General features: G+C 59.5%; 1 protein-coding gene across 1 annotated transcript in view; it reads left to right on the forward strand.

The window, feature by feature from the left end:
• ITGA9 (integrin subunit alpha 9) overlaps positions 1 to 22,852 on the forward strand; it is a 305,530-nt gene that overhangs the window by 46,276 nt on the left and 236,402 nt on the right. Inside the window, exons 5-10 of the mRNA XM_070073006.1 lie at positions 1,725 to 1,792; positions 8,966 to 9,095; positions 11,644 to 11,729; positions 12,319 to 12,387; positions 18,002 to 18,139; positions 21,183 to 21,288. Coding sequence (XP_069929107.1) covers positions 1,725 to 1,792; positions 8,966 to 9,095; positions 11,644 to 11,729; positions 12,319 to 12,387; positions 18,002 to 18,139; positions 21,183 to 21,288 — 597 coding nt within the window. The remainder of the gene's footprint in view (positions 1 to 1,724; positions 1,793 to 8,965; positions 9,096 to 11,643; positions 11,730 to 12,318; positions 12,388 to 18,001; positions 18,140 to 21,182; positions 21,289 to 22,852) is intronic.

The following is a 22,852-nucleotide window of genomic DNA, read 5'->3' on the forward strand; positions in this document are numbered from 1 at the left end:
GTCCGGACCTACTTGTTTCAGCTTTTGGGGTCTGGATTTCCGCGGCATGAGCTGCCGTTGGGTTTAACTCTGGAGAGTCAGTGGGGTGGGTGGGTTGTGTGCCAGCCCTCCCGGCCGCAGTTTGTAGCTGTTTGTTCGGGGTGGGGCGTCTTGATCCTCCTTGCCACCGTGCAGTTTGATGTGGGATATTTTTTACTGTGTGTGGACCCCCAGCGCGCAGCCCTGGTGCGAGATCCTGCAGGGAACCAGTGAGTTCCGTGGGTCACTCGGCTGCCTTCTGGCCGGCGGGGAGTGGGGCTGGAGGGGCTGACCGTGCCCTCCCACGGAAGAGGGCTAACCCTGTGCACATTCTGTTGTCATGCAGCAGCCGCTTAATGGCCACTTACTGGAACGCGTTACTAGGTCTGCGGTGAGTGTTGTTAGAAACTGAATTACTCTGTATATTTCCCCAGGGTCCTCCCCGCCCCCACCTCCTGGAGTAGATGCTGAGCACAGGAAGTGGTACTGTGTTGCAATCGCAGCTGCATTGTTCCTTTGTATTATTTATTTTGTGTTTCAAAAATAAATACATTGCTTTTTGTGGTACTAGAGACTGGCTGGGAGCCCGGGGAGTGGAGCGGGGTTCCCTGGGTTATTTGCTGGGTCACCCCTAACCCAGGGGCGCCCAGGGACAGCCTGTGGTCCCCCTGTCCAGGCGGTGTCAGTGTCCTGTGTGATTAATTTGAGTCACTCCACATCTCTCCAGCTTCTTGTCCTTATCCCTGAAGTAAATTTGAGCAACCAGCCGCTTCCCTGGGTTTTGTGTCATCCCCACTTTGCATAACCTGGATAGGTCTCGGAGGTGAGAGATGCTGAGTTTGCGAGCCGCGTGGCCTTGGTCAGTGCTGTGGACCTCTCTGGGCCTCCACGTTCGTACCTTTCAGCACGTGGGGGCGTGGCTTCCCAGGGAGGAGGATGTGATGTTGAATGAAATGGTGTGAGTAGAGGCACTTAACACAGCGCCTGGCACAGGCCGACCGTCATCAAAGCTTCCTTCCGCTTCCTTGCCGACTTAAAAATAAACAGCCACCGCAGAACGCCCCTGTGCGCTGGGAGCCAGGGGATGCCTGAGGAAAGGAGTGGACCCATTGTTTCCTTCTGGCCTTGGGACGTCCTCCCACTCAAGGCAGACAGGGGCGTCAGCACGTGGGGTGGCTGTGCACGGCCATCCCCAGTGCAACCGGTACTGCTGCCCGCGCCCGCGGGGCGCCCCAGCTCCGGGTTGGACGCGGGAAGCACGTTGCCTGCAGCTGTATCGGGTGTCTTTGGAGGAGGGCTGGATTTCTTCCCGGGGACACCGTGCTGGGATGGCCGCATCATTCCACTTCTGGGTCGTGTTTTTAGCTCCTCGGGCCCACCAGGGATCCCCAAGCTTTCTGAAGTCAATGAAATAATTGTCCCCGGCCCTCCCACTTGATTGCTGTGGCTGCCTTACGCCTTTTCCCTACCCCGCAGGGGCGGAGGAAGTTTCCACCCCCCTCAACCCCCACCCCGGCCCAGGGCACTTGGCAGCCTCCCTACCTGATGGCACTGGGGTCTGGATTTTTGAGGTCTGGTGGGTTCCGGAGACTTCCCTTCCGCACCCCCGGCTGGACGGCACCCTGGGGCCGGCCCGCAGCGGCTGCACACACAGCTGGCGCGCACTGACATGCTAAGGTTTGCTGTCTTTCCTCCCTCCCCTGTAGAGTACAAGAAGAAGTACGGGGAGGAACACGGCTCCTGCCAGGCGGGGATCGCCGGCTTCTGCACCGAGGTGGGTGCCAGCTCTCCGGGCGCGGCTCTTCTCTGGGGGCTGTGTGTTTCCTTGCCTAGCGTGGTTTTGGTAAGCGCTGGCGCTCGGGCTTCTGTTCCCAAGGCCTGAGCTCTGAGTGGGGGTTCTGGCCCTCACGTTGGGGAAGGGTCGGGGCTGGGGTGGGGGGCATCGGCTGGCTGGAGGTCACGGGGCAGAGGGGGCTGGGGTGGCTCCTTTGGAGATTTCTAGGGGAGTGGGCTTGACTCGGAGACTCGTGGACAGAGTTGATCGAAGAGGGTGCAGGGGAGCCTGGGGCCACTGAGGGGGTGCCTCACTGTAGGTGCCTCATGTGGGCCTTGTGAAGAGCCTGGGTCTGTCCACACCTCTAACTGTACTCCTAAGGCCTGCGCAGGGCAGAGGTAGCCTGCTCTTGGCTGGAGGGGCACTTTTTAAAAAAGATTAATGTATTTTTATCTATTGGAAAAGTAGAGAGAGGGGGAGGGAGGGGAGAAGGGAGGGAGAGGGAGCGCGCGCACAGTCACTAGGTGGATTTTCCATCTCCAGGTTCACTCCCTAAATGCTTGCAACAGCCAGGGCTGAGGCAGGCCAGGCTGAAGCCAGGACCTGGAACTCCATCCGGGTTTCCTTCCTGGGAGGCAGGGGCTCAGGCACTTGAGCCGTCCTCTGCTGCTTTTCAGGCACAGTAGCAGGGAGCTGGATCAGAAGGGGAGCAGGGCCCGGCACTGTGGCACAGTGGGTTAAAGCTGCCGCCTGCGGCACCAGCATCCCATATGGGTGCCAGTTTGGGTCCCAGCTGTTCTACTTCCAATCCAGCTCTCTGCTGTGCCCTGGGAAAGCAGTAGAAGATGGCCCAAGTCCTTGGGCCCCTGCACCCATGTGGGAGACCCGGAAGAAGCTCCTGGCTCCTGGCTTTGGATCAGCATAGCTCCAGCCATTGCGGCCATCTGGGGAGTGAACCAGCAGATGGAAGACCTCTCTCTCTGTCTCTACCTCTCTCTGTAACTCTTTCAAATAAATAAAATAAATCTTAAAAAAAATAAATTTTCCTTTTCAGAGACAGAGACAGGTAAGAGAGAGAGAGAGCTCCCATTTACTGTTTCACTCCCCAAATGCCCGCAGTGGCAGCGGCTGTGGGGGGCTGAAGTGGGAAGCAGGGGGCAGGACCCACCTCACTGGGCCATCACCTGCTGCCTCCCAGGAGCCCTGGCTGCTCCACTTCTTTTTTTTTTTTTAAGATTTATTTTATTTATTTGAAAGAGTTACAGAGAGAGGTAGAGCCACAATGCTAACCCTTGAAGGTGTGTTTCAAATGACTGCTTTCTCTTTTTCTTTAAAAAGAAAAATTTATTTGGTAGGCAGAGAGACAGAGCGCCCATGGCTGGTTCACTCCCTAAATGTGCACAAGGGCTAGGGCTGGGCCAGGCCAACGCTGGGCACCAGGAATGCAGTCTCCCCTGTGGGGGGCAGGGACTCAGCTACTTGGGCCAGCACCTGCTGCCTTCCAGGGCCGGTATTAGCAGGGGAGCTGGGAGCTGAAGCCAGCTGTGCAGCCTGGGAGACCGCTTAACCACTAGGCCAAATACCCACCCCAGGACCATTTTCCAAGGTGGCCCTCGTCCACTCTAAGTTTGACTTTCCTATCAACTGCTCATGTCTTAATGTTTTGGTGACTTTTGCCGTGTGCACAGTGACACGCCGGGCTCTGTGAGTGGTACCGTCATCTGTTCAGTTGAACAGAAAAAAACGAAAGAAAACACAGTTCACTCCACCTCTGGCTCATCTGGAGTCTTGTTTTCCAAACCTCCAAAACATAGCCCCAGCACGACAGCTTTTGGCTGTCACTCCGTCACGTCCATTGTCAGCACCCTGCCTCCAGAAAGGCCACCATCGTCTCCTGGAGATACCTTCCCCAGCTGCCCTCCTTCGGTCCCCTTTAAAAACCCATGCTGGCATGTGCAGCAGTGGAACCCGCTCACGGCGTGCGTGGTGTCCTGTACGGGCCCGACACGGTCGCTGTCAGCACCGCACAGTTTGAGGACGTCTGCATCACCAACCCCGGGCCATCGTTGACCTCTGTGTCTTATGCACTGCAGCCTAAGGAATCTTCCAGCGTCTCATACGTCACTCTGACCCCAGGCTTCACATTCCACAGAGCATTAAGACCCCAACCCCATGGCTTGGCCTATGGGCCTGGCTCTCCCAGGCCGCCTGTCTGCGGCACTCAGTGCCAGACAGTGGGGAGAGAGCTGGAGGAGGCCTGGGGACAGACACCGCGTGGAGGACGCCCCTTCGTGTCGGAAGCGACACTGTCCCCTGTTCAAGTTCAAGGAGGAGGTAGAAAGTGTTCCCCTGGCCGGCGCCGCGGCTCACTAGGCTAATCCTCCGCCTTGCGGCGCCGGCACACCGGGTTCTAGTCCCGGTCGGGGCGCCAGATTCTGTCCCGGTTGCCCCTCTTCCAGGCCAGCTCTCTGCTGTGGCCAGGGAGTGCAGTGGAGGATGGCCCAGGTGCTTGGGCCCTGCACCCCATGGGAGACCAGGAGAAGCACCTGGCTCCTGGCTTTGGATCAGCGCGGTGTGCCGGCCGCGGCGGCCATTGGAGGGTGAACCAACGGCAAAGGAAGACCTTTCTCTCTGTCTCTCTCTCTCACTGTCCACTCTGCCTGTCAAAAAAATAAATAAATAAAATAAAGTGTTCCCCCGCAGCAGAGGACGGGGTGGACAGTGGTTTCACTGTCTTCGCTCGCAAACCGGGAATGGGACGTAGCCTCCCTCCCGAGCGTGTCCCTCACCCTCAGTCACTCCTGCTGTGCCGACCCATTCCTGGGATAACCTGCTCTGCCCAGACGTCCACGCAGGCCCTGTGAATGGCATCTCCAGTCCTCGTACCTGTTGGGAGCAGAAGTTAAACGATTCTCCTCTTATCTCACTCTCCTGCCAGCGGCCAGCGGCCAGCAGCAAGTCCCACCTCCTGTGCCCCTAACGCACATCACAGAAGGTTTCTGTCCACACCTATGTCACCCCGCGTGCCTGAGCCCCGTTGTCCTGCCCTCAGCCCCCGGCAGAGCCCCTGCTTCCTCCTCCACGCGTGGCCAGAGCCATCTTTGAAAAACTGAAAATCAGCACAGTGCTCCCGTGTCTTCCCATCCCACCTGGGATAAACCCAGACGCCTTCCCACGGCCTGCAGGCCTTCCTACCTTCCCGGCTGCATCTGTTCCCGAGCCTCGCCCACCCTGACTCTTCACAGCTCCAGTCGTGTGGCTTGTGGCTGCTGCGGGGACAAACCCACTCCTGTGGTGACCTGCCCGCCCGCCCGCCCTCCCTCCCTCCCTTCCCTCCCTCCCTCCCTCCCTCCTTCCCTTCCTCCCTCCCTTCCTTCCACCCATCCTTCTGTCTATCCACCCACCCATCTACCCATCCATCTGTCCATCCAGGATTTTATACTTCTTTGACAGGCAGTTCCTCCTCTGCTCTCCACGGCACGTTAGCAGGGAGCTGATCAGAAGCGGAGCAGCCGGACTGGAGCTGTTGCTGAGGCCTTGTTCCAGCTCCTGGTGGTGCAGGCTGCACCGCGCTCTCCCCTCCCAGGAAGGACTAGGTTGTTATCTCTGCTGCGGGTCCAGTGCGCCGGCAGGCAGAGTGAGCGCTGGCGTTCCGAGTGCGCGACCGCCGCAGTGGGCGGCAGTGCTAGTGGGAAGGTGGCTGGGGCTTGGGGAGAGGGAAGCCAGGTGGGAGGCTGTGCTGTGGGCCGGCCATGCCTCCGGGCCGCGAGGCTGACAGTTCAGGGCTCAAAATGATTGGGGGAGGGGTTAGAACCTGTGAGGGCAGGGCCTGGGGGCTGTGTGGCCAGAGCACTGGGGAGCAGGGGAAGGGGTTTCTGGGAGCTGCCGGGGGGCTGGTGCAGGATGGATCGGATGCTGCAGAGTGAGGCGCCGAGCACATTCCCAGAGTCCTTTGTGGCAGCGTCTGGACGCAGGCACCAGCACCCGGCCTGAGCTGAGCGCTGCGGTCTGGAGGCTGTCTTGGGGGGGGTGTGCTCAGAAGGGGCTGGGGAGACGCCTCCCCTCAGACGTGGGAGGGAAGGCAGGTTCCCCACAGAAATCAGAGCGGCCGTTCCCTGCGAGGGTCCCAGCCCCTGGCAAGTCAGTGCGTGTCCGGGGTGTGTGTGTGTGTGGGGGGCAGGAGTGAGGCTGTCCAGGGGCGGTGCAGGCTCGGGGTGATGGCAGGGATGCGGGGGCCTCGGTCCAGCTGCAGGCTCTGGAATTCGGGCCCCAGGGAGCAGTGCCCTGTGGCCCCTGCTGGGGGGGCTCCGTGCAGGCAGGGGGCAGCAACGAGAAGGCAGCCCTGCAGCTGCCGCCTCGTGGTCCCGGTCGCCGACTGACCCCAGACCACTGTCTCCCGCCCCTGTGGTTTTTGTCCTCCGCTGTGTTCCCAGGCTTTCGGCCTCCTTGAACAGGAGGTCCTTGAACTCCCTTCCTCCCTCAGTGGGGGACTTGGGCTGTTTGCGGCTAAGCAGGAAACGGGGCTGTGGGGCCCCTCGCCGCCCCCACCCCGCCGCCCTCCCTCTGACCTCTCCCCATTGGGCCTGCCTTTGCTGGGAACTGGTCTGGCCCCTCCGTGGGCTCGCAGCTGCTGCCCAAGCTGGACTGGATGGCCTCTCTGGCCTTGTGGCCATGGCCCCGTGGCCCCGGGTGCTTGATGGTGAGGTCAGCACCCTCAGGGCCTCGAAGCCCTCTGGGTTCTGGCCCGCATGAAGGGGCACGGAGAGGTTCCTGGGGCCTCTCTGTATTTGACTAGAGTGACAGTGGTGACGGCTACTTCTGAGCCACGAGAGAAGGCTTTGGCCAGTGCTGCCAGCCCTGGGGGCCAGGGGACCTCTGGGCGGAGGCCTGGTCGGCACAGCCCGGGACCCCCAGCGCCTGCTCCGGTCCACTGATGGTGCCTTGTGGGGGCCTCTGCAGAAGCTGCTAATGGACGCTCTTGGGAGAGGCTGCCCTGTTTCCTGGTGCACGGGCCCTACCCGGGCCTGCGGTTTGCAGGCCTGGCCCTGTCTCTCTCCTTTGGGTGGAAGGGAGAGGAAAATGCCGGGAGCAGGCAGGGGTCGCTCTGCCTCGTCCGCCGTGGCCTCTGAGGGCGCAGATGGGGGTGTGTCCATCCCGCGTGTATCCAAGTCCTCAAAGGCGGCCTGCCCTGGCCACGCCCCCTCTCATCCGGGAAGCTGAGCGGAGCTGGGCCTGGTTAGGGCTTGGGTGGGAGAGGGCTGGTCCCGGAATGTTCCGGTGAGCGGAGGGACGGGTGGTGGGTGTCGGCCACGAGAGCATGGCCTGGGCCGGGCTCCCCCTCCCCCAGCCTGCATGGCCTCGGCCGTGCGGTTTTGCCAACAGCTCAGGGGTTCCTCTAAGATCGTGTCGTTTCTAGAATTTTTTTCTGAAGTATCTTGCACACTTGCACGTTGCCTTCTGCCAAGAGTGTCACTCAAAGGGGCGTGACCTCTGTCCTGTGCTCAATGGCTCACGCATAACTGTAGGTACCCGCTGGGCATCATGGGTGAAGAACCAGCGATCTCTGTGGATGTTTTCTGTTATTTCCCTCGCCGTGTGGATACTTCAGCGAATGGGGCTCCCTCCCGGGGAAGGAGGCTGGAGCCGTGGCCAAGGAGCCGTGTCATCCCGCGGGCACGTGTGGCGCGTGGGAGCGATGGCTTCCTTGCCCGTCTTTAATCCCTGTTTCAGAAGCTTTGAACGTCAGGCTGGGTAGATCCAGCGGCAGGAGGCGTGCAGAGGCTGAGCTCTGTCGGACGCGTGCGCCGTGTCCGCCGTGTCGCCCCATCCGCATCAAGCCCAGACGTGGCCGCTGCCCGGGCAGCTTCCTCTCCCCCCTCTGCTGGCAGTGCCCCGGGAGCACCCTGTCCTGACCGCTGTCCGACATCGCAGCCTGGCGCTTCGAGAACCTCCCAGGAGCGGACCCGGGCTGTGTTCTCTTTTCTCAGCAGCGTTGTCCCAGACTGACCCGCGTGTCAGCCGGCTTGTGAAGGCCCAGAGAGGGTCAGAGCACAGCAGGGGTGGGGCGTTGCGGGGAGCGCACAGCGTGCTGGGGAGACCAGCGGCAGCCGGGGGTCCTGGGCCTGCTGTCCGAGGCACTGGTTTAGTTGGAGGAGTTGACCGGTGCACTTGTCGCCAGAGCCCTGAAAACCGCCCGTCCCTGAATTGTGAGAGACAAAAAATAAGCTTTGGGGGAAGAGAGAGAAGGGGCCGTCCCTGTCACCCCATCTCTGGTCTGGAAAAACCCATCGTGTAGTGGGGCTCATCCTCCCAACCTTCGTCTGTGTGTTTTTCTTTTTTAAAAATATTTATTTTATTTATTAGAAAGGCAGAGAGAGAGAGAGAGAGAGAGAGAGAGAGAGAGAGGGGTCTTCCATCTGCTGGCTCACTCCCCAGATGGCCACAACGGCCAGGAGCCAGGAGCTTCTTCGAGGTCTCCCGTGACCATGCCTGCAGGCCATCACGTGGTCTGCCGCACAGGTGCTCTCAGGCTGTGGACGCTGGGACGCCTGGCCTTCTGCTGTGGTTGGCAGTCATCCTGCCTCGCGCTGTCCGTGCTCTCTCCTCCTCCCCTTGTTGACCTGTTCTGGTTCCGAGTCTGCGGTGGGCATTCCCAGCAGACGGTCTCTCATCCCTGGAGGGTTTCCCTCGAGGACCCGCAGAGTCTTTGCACAGCTGATGTTGGCTCCTGCTTCCGTCTTGCTGGGTGTCAGGCAGGCGCGGCCGCGGGGTGGCAGGCTGTCTCAGGGCTGTGGGCTGTCGCCGCCTTCTCTGAGCGCTGTTCCCTGGGGTTGTGAGGTTTAGGACAGTGCCAGTCGTTTGCCATTGCCATGTTTGATCTTGGTGTAAAGTCGGGGAAACACGAGCAGGTGCACCCTTGTCTGTGGGCAGGGCAGGAACAGGCGTGTTGCTCCTCCTGTCTCCCTGTCAGTCCTCGTAATCCTGCCTGTGTACAATTTCCGGAAGACCAGGAACCTGGTGCGTCTGCCGTCCTCACGGCTCTTGCTTGGCTGCACGGAGCTCTTGGTGCAGTGTTTCTGACGTTACTCCTGGGTTCTCCTGGATCGACTGTGGTCCTCTTTGCACCCCTCCTCTGCTTCCGTCCCCGTTAACCCTTGCGTTCCTCTCTGGCAGGAGCTGGTGGTGATGGGCGCCCCAGGGTCGTTCTATTGGGCTGGGACGGTCAAAGTGCTGAACCTGACGGACAACACCTATTTCAAGCTGAATGACGATGTGATCATGAGCAGGCGGTACACCTACCTGGGTGAGTGACGGGGAGGTGCAGGTGAGAGACGGCGGCAGGGCCAGTTCCCCCAAGCTCACAAGTGACTGCTTTGTTGGTGGAAAGAAGAAGTTCTGGTTAGGGGTGCTTTTAGCCAGGAAGCCGTGGGATCTAGTCCCACACGGAGTGGAAGCCGTAGGAGGGACCTGAACTCCAACTGGGTGATTTGATGAACAGCCTGACAGCTACACCACAGGGGAGGCAGACGCTGTGTTTCCTTCTTTGAACAGTTTCTCAGGTTCAGATATAAACGAATGCAAGGGAATTCTGGACTCTTGAATGGGGTCCCCGCCTCCTGGTGACAAAGCGACTTTTAGGAAGAGCCAGAAATCACCATGACGGTGGCAGTCTCGGGTTGAGGTTTACTGACAAGACCCGGAGGGCAGGCAGCTGCGGCCCGCGTTGGGCTGGGTTTGGTGCCCACCTCGAGCTCCCGACCCCAGCTTCCTGCTCCTGCAGACCCTGCGAGCCGGCACTGACCGCTGCAGGACTTGTTTCCTGCCACTCACGGGCGTGACAGGTTGGGTTCCTGACTCCTGGCTTCAGGCCGGCCCACTCCTGGCTGTTGTGGGCGTTTGGAGAGCGGACCAGAGGATGAGAGTTCTCTCTCCTTTTGTCTGTCTACATCGCAAAAATAAAAATCAGAGAAATTTTTCTGATTGTCTCTACCTTTCCAGTCTTCTAGAAAGACACAATTTGATTTAGCAGCCGTCAGCACGGGTGGTGCTGGGCCCAGGCCCTGCCCATTTAAGAAAAGAGACGGGCTGTCTTTGCTCGTGCTGATGACAATGAGAAGATTCTTTTCCTTAGTCCACACCTCCAGTGCTCTAGTTCTGGACTGAAAGTGAAGCTGAGCTTAGGGAGGCCTGCAGGGGACAAGACAGTCGGGGAAGCCCTGGTCCCCGCCTGCCTGGGGCGTCGGGGGGAGTTCCTGGTTAGGTCAGGGCAGGACATTGCTGCTGGCCATTTCCCTGTGACATGGGTGCTGCCATGGGTTTGCTCTGAGCCTCAGGGGTGTGGGCTGCTGTACTCGCCCCGCTCCTGTGGCTCTGTGTCCACGGAATTCCTGACACAGCCTCATGAGGCGGCCGCCGTTATCATCCACGTGTTGTGGTTTCGGAGACTGACGTGCAGAGAGGTCCTGCAGCTCGCTGACGTCATGTGGCAGAGCTGGGGCGCAGAGGCTGAGCCTGGGCCACCTCCCCTGAGTGAGCCACCGAAATGCCACCTGCCACCATGGCCAAACCCCTGCCAAGGCGGGGTCTCACGTTCCCAGGGCGTGGCACAGTTCCGGCCGTGTAGTAGCAATCCCGCACGAGCTCACTGCAGTGGAGTGAGGAGAAGGCAGAAGAAAGGCGGTTTAAATAAACTGCGGGGTCTGCGGCGTCTCCCTGTGTACAGAGCAGAGCCCCCCCCTCCCCCCCGCGCCGTGGGATTGCAGCCGTCTGGAGGCTTTGACGCGTCCGTCTCTTAGCGGTGTGGGCTTCGGCTTGGGCGAAGTCAGCCACGCGGTGTCGTCACAGACGTGAGCAGCTTACGATCCCAGCACAGGGCTTGAGGGGGACGGCAAGGTTTGGGGAGTAGACGGCAGCTGGGAGAGGGCTGGCCAGAGGAGGATCTCAGCCTCCCAGCTGGGCAGGAGGCACGAGGACCAAGCCCAGTCTACCGTCGCTTTTGTCCGTAGATCACGTTTGCATTAGATTCTTAGGCTGACTGACCGACCGTCCGTCCGTCCATCCATCCATCCATGTCCGCTTTGACCTTTTCCCTAGAAGGAGCATGAGCGTGGTCATCAGCCAGGGCTCCAGAGGCCGCAGGTTGGGTGTGATCTGGGGCACATTGCTCAGCATGTGCTGCTCCTTCTAAATCTGTAGAACAGGAGGCACAGGCACAGAGCCGCTGGACAGAAGAAATGGAAGCGTCAGAGGCTTGTCTAGGAATGCTCATAGCAACGAGACTCAGCTCGGCCCCAGGCTGGAAGCAGCCCACATGACTGCCCAGCAGCAGGGCCACAGGTGGGACGCACGCATCCCCTGGACGTGCTCAGAGCAAGAACAAAAAGCAAGCAGAGAAATGTCCAGGTGTCGTGCTGAATGGAGTTTAGAAAAGGCGAAGCTGGCGTGTAGTAGTGGAGAGCGGGACGACGCTCCCAGTGACTGGGAAAGGGCGGGAGGGAACCCCGGGGCTCTGGTTCTGCAGTGCTGTCGTTTGAGCGGGGTGGGGGCCGCGTGGTTGGTACGCATGCACCTGTTCGTCCAGTTCCGCCTTTCAGGTGCATGTGGTTACTGGATGGCCGTTGTAGCTGAGCGCGTGCGGGTTCCTGGGAGGACCCCAGGAGGCGCTCTTCCATGCCCCCATGGCCTTCGGAACAGTGCCGGGGAGAAGATGGGCAGCTGCCGTTTGTTCCCTGGGGGTTGTCTCCAGGGCGGCTGCAGCGTACCTGTCTGTATCGGGGACGCCTGAGTGGTTCCTCCCTCTGATGGGTGTTTCTTTCTCAACCCTGTCCCTGCTCTCCACCCGTGCTGTCCAGGCTATGCAGTGACCGCTGGCCACTTCTCTCACCCGTCCACCACCGACGTGGTGGGAGGTGCCCCCCAGGACGAAGGCGTCGGAAAGGTGAGGGGAAGGCCTGTGGAGTGGCAGGGGTCGGCCGGGGCGGGTGCTGCCTCCACTGTGGGGGCCGCTGACCTGAGCTATCACCTGGGTAGCTGGCGGATGTGTGACAGGTGGGGAGAACCCCCCAACTGCTTCCTTCTGCCTGGGAGTTCTGCTGGACTCAGAGTGTGAACCCCGCTCACCCTCTCTGTTCTTTACAGCTGACTCTGTGTGTGTGTATGTGTGTATGTGTGTGTGTGTGTGTGTGAGAGAGAGAGAGAGAGATTTGCCCTGGCGTCACGCACCCTTCAAAGCAGGGACATCCAGTGCTGTCCAGCTGCCTGGCCGTCCCCTTCCGCGTCCTTCCCGTGCTTGGCTTTGGCTTCGTGCAGCTTTAGTTATGCCCCGAGTCCTCCTCCTTTTTTCTCCCGGGGCTTAGGGGGAGCACTGGGCTCCTGACGCATCTCGAGGCTGCACGGGCGTAGGCCTGGCCGTCCTCGGGATGAGCGCACCTGCCACGTGCCTGGTTTTAGCAGAACTCCTCGGAACAAGCTGAGGACAGCCGTGGTCATTGCTTCCGTCCTAACCAGACCTTTGTTTCACCCCGCAGGTTTATATTTTCAGAGCTGATCGGCGATCCGGCACGCTGACCAAGGTTTTTCAGGCATCAGGTAAAAAGGTGAGCCCTCCCGGGGTAAGTGCTGGGTTCCGTTTGCGAGCGGGACCACGAGGCGTCACTCAGCACTGTCTACAACTTTCACATAGAGGCTTCGTGTTCGTTTGGTGGTCCTGTCTGCACTAGTCTCAGCTGTGTGTGAAACCTGTGGGTTTTGTGGGCTTACTTTAGGAGGCATCGTGTAGGAGCTGAGTCTGTGCAGTGCTGAGTGACAGCGCAGACATTCAGAGGTTGTCCCTGGCTCAGGCACTGGCATCCCACGTGTCACGAGGCTGCCTCCTGCCTCCTGCCTCCGTGTCCACTCTGCCCCTTCTCCTACGTGTGCACCTGCAAGCCCGGGGAGGTCAGGGCAGAGGAGGACAGGTGGCAGAGCTATTGCACGTGAGTGATGGCTTTTACAGGACAGAGGTGGACAGGTGCACGTCGCCGTCCCCGTCTCAGCCCAGTGCTGGGCACCCCTCTCCCTGTGTCCTCACTGTCACTGCCATTCTGGTCACGCACACACATCCGGACAGAAGCCACCCTGTCTCTCTGAGAACCTCAGAGCAGGAGGCTGCCCTGAAGTGGGCCCCGCCCTGAAGGCTCCCTGCCACGCCACGATCCACGCCACGATCCACGCCACGAGGCCTTGACTGTGCTACCACGTTATCCCGGGCTTGTCAGCCGTTCTCAGTGCAGCGTGCATCCCAGGGTGTTTGGCTGAGATCGCCTGGTTGAGGCCTTGAGGTTTGGGGTAGTTTGGAGGACGGATGTGGCGGAGCTCTGGGAGGGAGCGGAGGGCGCCGGCAGTGAGGAGACTGCGGGAGACAGGAGTGCACCGGCAGGTGTGTCCACCCTCCCTGCCCTGAGACAGTGGGAGAGCGGCGCTGGTAGTGAGGAGACCGCAGGAGCCAAGAACGCTGGGGGTGCATCTACCCGACCCTGCCCTGAGACAGTGGGAGAGCGGCGCTGGTAGTGAGGAGACCGCAGGAGCCAAGAATGCTGGGGGTGCATCCACCCTCCCTGCCCTGAGACAGTGGGAGAGCCCTGTTCCCTCCCCGCGCCCCAGTTCTGCCCCTGCTGTGTTAGTCCTGCTGCCCGCTGGCCTGGAACCATCCCACCGATCCCATATTGGGTATGCCGAGCCCTCCTCTGAGTCTGGGTCTCCCTCACAGACTTCTGGGCAGTTTTCGCTGTCCTCTATCCAGATGTCAGGGATGATGGTGCCACTCATCTGAATAAAAAAACAACTCATCCGCAAAGTCAGCGCTGCATTTTTCTCACATCGGCTTTGCACCTCCCCCCACCAGGAACTGTGCGGGCCTGTGTTATTCTAACATTTCCAAAACCCCGAAGCAACAACATTGGAAAATGACTGAGGTTTTCCAAGCACGCCTTAGGTTAGAAAATAAATAGCCACAGGCTGTGTGCTACAGGGAGGCCCCCGGATGTGAGTGCTAGGAAGCCCGACACTTCAGATCCTTCTCCAAGAAATAACCCCCGGGCAAGCGAACTCCGCTCCCTCCGCTGCCAACACACCTGAGCTCGAAGGCGTGAAGTTAAAGTGTTCCTGGCGGTGACTGCTGCCAGGGGGACATGCTGCCACCCTGGCTGCCGAGCCTCCTGGTGTTCTGTCACAGCGGAGCCCCCTAACCCGCTTTGCCCTCCCCTCCACTCCCTGCTGCCTCGGCCGGCTCAGGCCGGCATCAGCAACAACCTGGACTTGTTCCTTCTCTTCTTGAATAACCCTGCTTTGGACACTAACTTTACTTATTTATTATTATTATTATTATTATTTTTGACAGGCAGAGTTAGACAGTGAGAGAGAGAGAAAGAGACAGAGAGAAAGGTCTTCCTTCTGTTGGTTCACCCCCCAAGTGGTTGCTATGGCCGGTGCTGCGCCGATCCAAAGCCAGGAGCCAGGTGCTTCTCCTGGTCTCCCATGGGGTGCAGGGCACAAGCACTTGGGCCATCCTCCACTGCACTCCCGGGCCACAGCAGAGAGCTGGACTGGAAGAGGAGCTACCGGGACAGAATTGGCGCCCTGACCGGGACTAGAACCCCGTGTGCCGGCGCTGCTAGGTGGAGGATTAGCCTAGTGAGCCGCGGCGCCTGCCGTACTTATTTATTTTTTTAAAGACTTACTTATTTATTTTTTTAAAGACTTACTTATTTGAAAGTCAAGGTTACACACACACACACACACACACACACAGAGGCGAGAGAAAGAGAGAGAGAGAGAAAGAAAGAATCTCCCATCTACTGGTTCACTCCCCAGATGGCCTCAACAGCCTGGGAAGGCCTGACCAAAGCCAGGAGCCACAAGCTTTTTCTGGGTCTCCCACGTGGGTGCAGGGCCCAAGCACTTGGTTCGTCCTCTGCTGCTTTCCCAGGCGCATCAGCAGGGAGCTGGATGGGCAGTGGAGCAGCCGGGACTTAAACCGGTGCCCGTGTGAGATGCTGGTGTTGCCGGCAGCAGCTTTTACCCGCTGTGCCACGCGCCGGCTCCCCGGAGACTAACTTAACGCAGCCACCCACCTCTGCCCAGGCTGGTCAGGTGCGGGGGTGGATCAGCCGTAGGTGCTGTGAGGGACCAGGTGAACCGGCACGCACTCGTCCAGACTCCCCGCGGACACGGTGCGGTCACGTTCTGGGACAGACTTGCGTGTCCGTAGTGTGATGGACACAGAGCCTGTTCCAGAGGAGGTGCCGGCGGGGCCTGGCTGTGCGGGGCGCAGCTGCAGAGCCACGTGGCCCTCCTCCTCCCCCTGCCATCACACCGTCTGGAGCCGCCCTTTCGTTTCGGGCCTCTGTCCCAGTGTCTCCAGGTAGCTCCGCCCCCGGCGTCATCGCTCGGGTTCTGAAGCCAGCGTCCTCTCTCTTCCTGTTGCTTATCCCGCCTCTCGCCAGGAGAAATGCGGCCTTCTGGTTTCTGACTTCTCCGTTCGCTCTCGGGGCGAGGCCTTGGCCCCTGGCTGTCCGAGGATGCCTTTACTTACCCCTGGGCCCAGCACAGCACACAGGGCGGGGCTCCAGCCCAGCGAGCCCCCCTCCCCACCATTCATTTCTGCTTCGTTTGGCTCAAATCTGGTCAGAGGATCCTGCATCCTGGCTCCCCATCAGGAAAAAGCAAACCCAACACCAAGTAGCGCGATCCTGGTCTCCACACGCAGTGCGTGCGCCATCGCTGACACCTGGGTGCTTCCCGGTCTCTCCAGGCACCCAGCTCCTCATTCCTGGCCTTCCGGGAGCTCTGACCAAGGGGCCTTCTCCCAAGAGCGCATCGTGGCCATCCTGGACTTGTGTTGAATTCCCAGATTACGCAGATCGCGTGTACTTCAAAAGCTAGGTGGGCAGCTTCCTGCCCAGGGGGCTCTGGTGCAACACCGCCCGCGGTGCCAACTTAACTAGCCCACTGGGCGGGGAGGGGGCTCAGATCAGCAGTGGGCAGGGCCACCGAGTGGGTGACTATCAACTTGGGTTCTGCCCCTCCCCACCTCTGATTCCAGCCCTGCCCCGTGCTCTGCTCTGTGGAGAACTGGGGAGAGCGGTGGCTTTGGCAAGGGCCAGGCAGTGGGGGAGGATTTCTGAGAGGCCACCGCAAAGCCCTGCTGTGCCAGCGCCGTCGCAGGAAGTAGATTGGAGCAGGCTCGACCTCAGCCGCCAGCTTGCTCCAGGCGATGAAAGGCTTGTTTGTGTCCATAAAACCAGAGCCCTTTGAAAACATTTATTTTAGAAGGGCGGCACTTAAACATATATGTTATTATTATTATTGTTGTTACTATTATTTTAAAATGGAGATTGCAAAACTGGCAGCCTTTGGCAAAGATAGAGCCTACAGCATTTTGTGTTTGGCCTGTGCAATGCCTGTGAATTATGAATGCCAGCATTGAACACTGGGCACTTTCCACGACATCGTAGGTTCTCGGCTTCTCTTGAAAAACGGGAAGCTTGATTGTCTGCAGGTTGGTCTTCCCCTGGGCTGTCGTTGGGCGGGAGCCACTCCTGGATTTGAAATGCTTAGTGTAGAGTAGGCTCTGGTGGAAGACGAGCCCCTGTTGGGGCTGCTTGGCTTCCGTGGAGTCACGGTCCCTTGCCCCGTCGTTGGTGAGAAACACCGAGAGGCTGAACACGCAGTCCCCGCACCTGATCCCCGCCATCGGTGCTCTGGAGCGGCGGTGCGTGCCCCGAGGTCGCGGGCTGCCCAGGGTTCACGGTCCCGTCGCCAGCCTGGTCACCGCACCTGATCCCCGCCATCGGTGCTCTGGAGCGGCGGTGCGTGCCCCGAGGTCGCGGGCTGCCCCGCCTGGCCGGGGTTCACGGTCCCGTCCCTGGGGAAGGGGCACAGCGCAGAGCTGCAAGCTCGCTTCCGCTGGATCCACTTTGCTTTTGCACCGTCCTGCAGTGGAAGGCGCAGGAGCCGGGCGCTGTGGCTTGGGGCCCCTGCGTGTGCAGCGGCTCTGTCCCCTTCCCAGTGGTACCTCTTCTGTCACTTCACGTCCTGCCCCCCTCGGCCGTCTTTAGCCGCCCAGACCCTGGAGAGACCCTGACTTCTTCCTGAGATGTTTATTTTCATGTCTGGTGAACTTTCCTGTTTGCCTGGCCTTGTCAAATGCCACATATATGAGGCACTTAAAAAAAAAAAGATTTATTGTATTTATTTGAAAGAGTTGCAGAGAGAGGGAGAAGGAAAGGGGGAGAGAGAGATTGATCTTCCATCCGCTGGTTCACTCCCCAAGTAGCTGGGCAGACCAAAGCCAGGAGCCAGGAGCTTCTTCCTGGTCTCCCACGTGGGTGTGGGGGCCCAAGCACTTGGGCCATCTTCTGCTACTTTTCCCGGGCCACAGCAGAGAGCTGGATTGGACGTGGAGCAGCCGGGACTCACACAGACTCCCACGTGGGACGCTGGCGTCACAGGCAGAGGCTGCAACCTCTGTGTCTGATGCCAGCCCTGGGGCACCTTCTCACTGTGGCGACTCCATGTGTAGCCTGCTCTTAGATGTTTACAAACAGCGCTGCATTCTCCGGGCAGGGGGTCTCTGTCTGCCTGTGAGGGGACTTCAGGAGACGGGAACCCCAAGCCAGTTAGCTTGGTCTCAGATTGGGCCCTGCTGGCTGCCGGAAAGCCCACTGAGGCTGCCCGGGCAGTGTCGGGGTCATCACAGCCGCCGTGGGGCTGGAGGTTGTCACAGTCACTGCGGGGCTGAGGGTCGTCACAGTCACCGCGGGGCTGGGGGTCGTCACAGCCGCCAAGGGGCTGAGGGTCGTCACAGTCACTGCGGGGCTGGGGGTCGTCACAGCCGCCGTGGGGCTGAAGGTTGTCACAGCCGCCAAGGGGCTGAGGGTCGTCACAGCTGCTGTGGGGCTGGGGGTCGTCACAGTCACCGCGGGGGTGGGGGTCGTTACAGCCGCCGTGGGGCTGGGGGTGGGGCTGAAGGTTGTCATAGTCACTGCGGGGTGGGGGTCATCACAGTCACTGCGGGGCTGGGGGTCATCACAGCCGCCGTGGGGTGGGGAGTGGGGCTGGGGGTCATCACAGCCGCCGTGGGGCGGGGAGTGGGTGTTGGTGGAGGAGGAGGGTGAGGCTTCTGTGGGAGCACAGACACTGAACACTTTGTTGCCCTCCCCTTGGTTGCAGATGGGCTCTTACTTCGGCTCCTCCTTGTGTGCAGTGGACCTGAACGGCGACGGCCTCTCTGACCTGTTGGTGGGGGCCCCCATGTTTTCTGAGATCAGGGATGAGGGGCAGGTGACCGTCTACATCAACAGAGGAAACGTGAGTACGAAGCTGGACAGAGGGGTGCCGGTGTGGGGGGCGGGACCTAGCAACCATGCGGGCGCGTGCTGGGCGTGCAACTGTGGAGACTGAGGCCAGAATGTGAGGCTGGTCAGCGAAGGGAGAGCCAGGGGACAAAGAGAGAGCCACGGCCGCTCGGGCTGCATGGTGCCTCTGAGGTCTGCAGGCTCCTCCAAGACCTGGGAGGGAAGACGCTTCTCTGGATGGTGGCGATGACTCTTGGCCGTGCCAGGAAGGCGCAGCAGGGAGGGACTTGGGCAGGAATGAGGTCGCTGTGTGGGGGACAGCAGTGGGCATTCGGTGAGCATGCCTGCCAACGTGTCTGCAGGAGGTTGAAACATTTTCCCAGGCACTGAGCCCAGCAGATCCACGTCAGGAGTGGAATTGTGGAGCATGATAGTGTCCCAGACCCGCTGTGGGTGTGATGCCACTACTCAATGGCGCTTCCCTGGCCGGCATGTCCCCAAGGACGAGGGTATCTTACTCCCGTGGAACCCTGGCCCATTGAACATTGATTGCAAGGCGGATGGAGGGGTGGAAGAGCAGGAAGCTTGGGGGCTGGGTGGGAGTTTGAACCATGGTGCTGTGGGAGGATGAGGGCGATCTGTTTCGTCTCACCTTGAAGAAGGATTTCCACATGGACGGGGCCAGTGGGCAGAGTGAGCTTGATTGAAAGTGCGAAACCTGGTGTGCAGGGAGCTGTCGCCAGCGAAGCTTGCCAGTGCTGGCTCTTTTATACACAAATTGGCTCCCTCTGATTGGCCCCTTTCTGGAAAGTGAGTAGAATTGTAACCAGTCAAGGGGAGGGGCAGAATAACAACCAGTAGGGAGGCCAAAATACCAACCAATCAGAAGGCAGGGATAACAGATAATCAGGGAACTGAAAGTGTATGCTAATGAGACATGCTACATGAACCAATCAGGGAGCCACCTTTGGTGTGGCCTGTTGTACACAGACGTGTGCAGAGCGTTCAATCAGGTCCCTTCAGCCGACTCAGCGACGTCTGAAGGGCACACTGTGTCTGTCCCCACCCCGCCTGGCTCCTGGCTCCTGCTCTCTCAGGGCTCCTGGAGTTATACTGTGTGGCGTCCTTTTCCTTGGTTTTGGCACTTCCTAGCCTGTCGCTCGCTCCCCCATTCGCGGAGGAACGACACTGGACCCTGCGCTGTTCTCTTTGCCCGGCTCTTCCCGGGTTTGCTGCCGATCCCTCACTTGCGGAGGAACGACGCCGTCCCAGATTAGCTGCCGGCCCCTCCACCTCCCTGGAGGGGCGGAACCCCCTCCGCTTTCCCCGCTTCCGTGGAGGAGCGGCACACCGCCGGCTGGTTCTCTCGGGGGCTGCTCAGATGTTATCCGGATGTTCCCCTTAGGTGTTCCTGGTGCATGTGGTCTCTCTCCTCCTTTATAGTCCTCTTCCACCAATCCCAACTCTGCTGCCCACACGCCGAGCACGCTGCTCTCCTCCAATCAGGAGTCGGATCAGCTCCTGCAGCTTATCAAACTGATGAGGCAGCTGCGTAGAGGTTGTTTGGTCTCTCTCTCTCAGCGCCATATTGTGGGAGAGCAGATGCATAGAATAAGTCTTAATTCCAGTAACTTAGTCTAGTCTCAGTTGCTCCCCACACTAGCCCACGTGACGTGACTAGGTAGCCCGAAGCTGGTGACCTAGTTTCCTTGTCCTTGAAGTGGGAAGGATCGTGTCCTTGTGGAGTCCTGGTGTGATTCAGATGAGGGGGTGGCTACACGGCACCTGCTACGTAGACAGCCATTGGTGCCTTCTCCTCTTCCCCTTCTCTGTACCAGGAGCAAATCAGTGCATCCAGCGAAGGCTCCATACTCAGGGCTGCCACGTCCGTGGACTCAGCCAGCCGTGGGTTGCACCTGCTCGGGGGAGGTTGCCTCTGTACTGCACATGCACACTCTGGTTCTTGCTGCTGTTCCCTAACCCACGCAGCACCGCTAGCGTTTATGTGTCATAACCTTGTGTTAGGCAAGCAATCTGGAGGCGACTGAGGCGCAGAGGTTGTGCCAGCGCGGCAGCATCTTACGTAAGGAGCGTGAGCATCCTCACGGTTAGTGAGCACCGTGGGGTCCTGGCAGCAGCCCCCCTCGGCTCCAGGGTGGTGATGGCGTTGTTGTTTGGGTTGGGGGAGCTCTGCTGACTCAGGAATCATCGTGTCCTTAGCGTTTGCAGGTTGCAGACTGTTTATGGCGAGCAAGCCTTGGTCCTGACCAAGCCAGACCGCAGTGGCTTATGGGTACGCTGGGGTGGGGCAAACACTCTGCCGTCCCAGAGCAGCACCCTGGGTCCTGGTGCCGGCTCTGAGATTCACATGTTGGCGATTTGGGGAGCGAGTGGCCCTTCCCACACCTTCTGCCTTGACCGCTCTCCCCCTCTCACAGCTGGCCCGGGAAATTCCGACCTGAGCCAGGCCTGATAAACCGGCCAAGGTGTTTGTTTGGAACCCTGACTCTTTCTATCAGAATTGCTAGTTCAAGGTGCTTCAGAAGGTTTCTAGAAAAGTGGAATTCAAAGGTAAATATTTTGATGAAAAAAAAAAATTGAAGTCCGTACCTATTCATAGTGTACATTTCCGTGAACTTTTTGAAGAGCCGTTGGCCGTGTGCTTTGCAAAAGCATCTTCGTGAATTTGCACCACAAGGGACGGGAGAGAAAAGGTAGAGACGTGTGTGCCCCTTTAGAACAGCTGTGGGGAGAGGGCCGCTGCGGGGACAGCAGGGGAGCAGGTGGGCCGTGGCTGGCCAGGGGCGAGTTGTGGGGACAAGGGCAGCTGTCGTCATGGCCAGCCCGCCACTTCCTGCCCTCCGCGGTGCACCTGGGTAAAGGACTTGCTTTGCCCCCGGGGTGAGAAGCTTGGGTGCCTGTGCTGCCTCCCAGGTGTTTCCTGGCGAGGGGGCGCTCTCGGAGGGCCGTGTCGCAGCTCTGGTTTTTATTGTTTTTCGCTTTGTTCTGTTTGTCTTTGTTCTGTTTCCCTCTCACCCCTCCATCCTGTTTCCCAGGGAGCCCTGGAGGAGCAGCTGGCTCTGGCTGGGGATGGCGCCTACAACGCACACTTCGGGGAGAGCATCGCCAGCCTGGGCGACCTGGACGACGACGGCTTCCCAGGTGAGCGGGCCCACCGCTCACGTTAGAGCGCAGCGGCCGCCTGTGTCCGTCCCACCCGACTCGCCTCTGTGGTTCCCTCCCCAAATGGCTGCAGCGGCTGGAGCTGGGCCGATTGGAAGCCAGGAGCCGGGAGCTCCTTCTGGGTCTCCCATGCGAGTGCAGGGCCCAAGGACTTGGTCCATCTTCCACTGCCTTCCCAGGCCGTAGCAGAGAGCCGTACTAGAAGTAGAACAGCCGGCACTCAAACTGACGTGTCGCTCCCCCTCTTCGTGGAGGAACGACACAGGACCTTGCGCTGTTCTTTCGTCTGCTCGGCCCTCCCCGGGTTTGCTGCTGGTTCTTCCCGGGTTGGCTACTATCCCTTCCACCTCCGTGGAAGGGCAGTTCCCCCTGGCCACATTCCCCACTTCCGCAGGGGAGCGGCACACCGCCGGCCGGCTCTTCTCGGGGGCTGCACAGGTGTTCCCCTTAGATGTTCCCCATAGATGTTCCTGGTGCATGCCGTCTCTCTCCTCCTTTATAGTCCTCCTCCGCCAATCCTAACTCGGCTGCCCACACGCCGAGTACGCTGCTCTCCTCCAATCAATAGCAAGTCCTACAGTTTATTAGTTGAACTGGAGGCAGCTGTGCGGAAGCTGTTTACTTCTCTCCCAGCGCCATAATGTGGGAGAGCAGATGCATAGAATAAGTCTTAATTCCAGTAACTCAGTCTAGTCCGGTTGCTCCCCACAGATCCCCCTTTCTTTTTATTTTTTGGCGTTGATACGCGCCTGTCTTCGGTGTCCCGCGGCACACACTCTGCTCTACTTGCTAGAGTTGCCACAGGCTCTTACAAGTCCTATCAATCAGGCAAACCGAATCTGGGTCCTCTCTTCGCCATGTTGTGAGGAGGTTTTTAGGCGCTGATGCGTGCCTGTGTTCGGTGCCCTGCAGCGCATGCTCTGGTCGAGCCTGCAGGGGCTTACAAGCCCTATCAGGCAAACCGAATCCAAGCCTTCTCATTGCCATATTGTGGGGAGGCTTATTGGTGTTGATTCGTGCCTATCTTCGGTGACCTGCAGCTCATACTCTGGTCGAGCTGCTTGCTGGTGCTTACCGCCTTAATCAGGCAGACCGAATCCAAGCTCTCTCATTGCCATGTTGTGGGGTGACTTATTGGTGTTGATAATGTGCCTGTCTTCGGTGACCTGCGGTGCATAAGCTGCTAGCCGCCCGCAGGTGCTCACCACTTCCCTAATGAGGCAGACCGAATCCAAGCTCTCACATTGCAGTGTTGTAGGGAGGCCTTTCTATTTCTCTATTTCTCTATCTCCGGGCATTCCTATTTCTCCCATTTTACTTCTATCTCCCAGCATTCTTATTTCTCTCATTTTATTTCTAAACTTCTATTTCTCTTATCCCTGCAGCTTCCCGGCGCCTCGCCCTGCCGGCAGCTCCGCCCCGAGGCTGCTTCTCGGCGCCTTGCCGGCTCTGAGCCGCTTCAGCCCGCACCTCTTTCATCTGCGCAGCTTCCCGGCTTTGCGCGGCTTGGCTTCGCGCGCTCCGCGGTCTCCACGCCCTTCGC

Source organism: Oryctolagus cuniculus, chromosome 4 (genome assembly GCF_964237555.1).
Source record: "Oryctolagus cuniculus chromosome 4, mOryCun1.1, whole genome shotgun sequence".
Lineage (NCBI taxonomy): Eukaryota > Metazoa > Chordata > Mammalia > Lagomorpha > Leporidae > Oryctolagus > Oryctolagus cuniculus.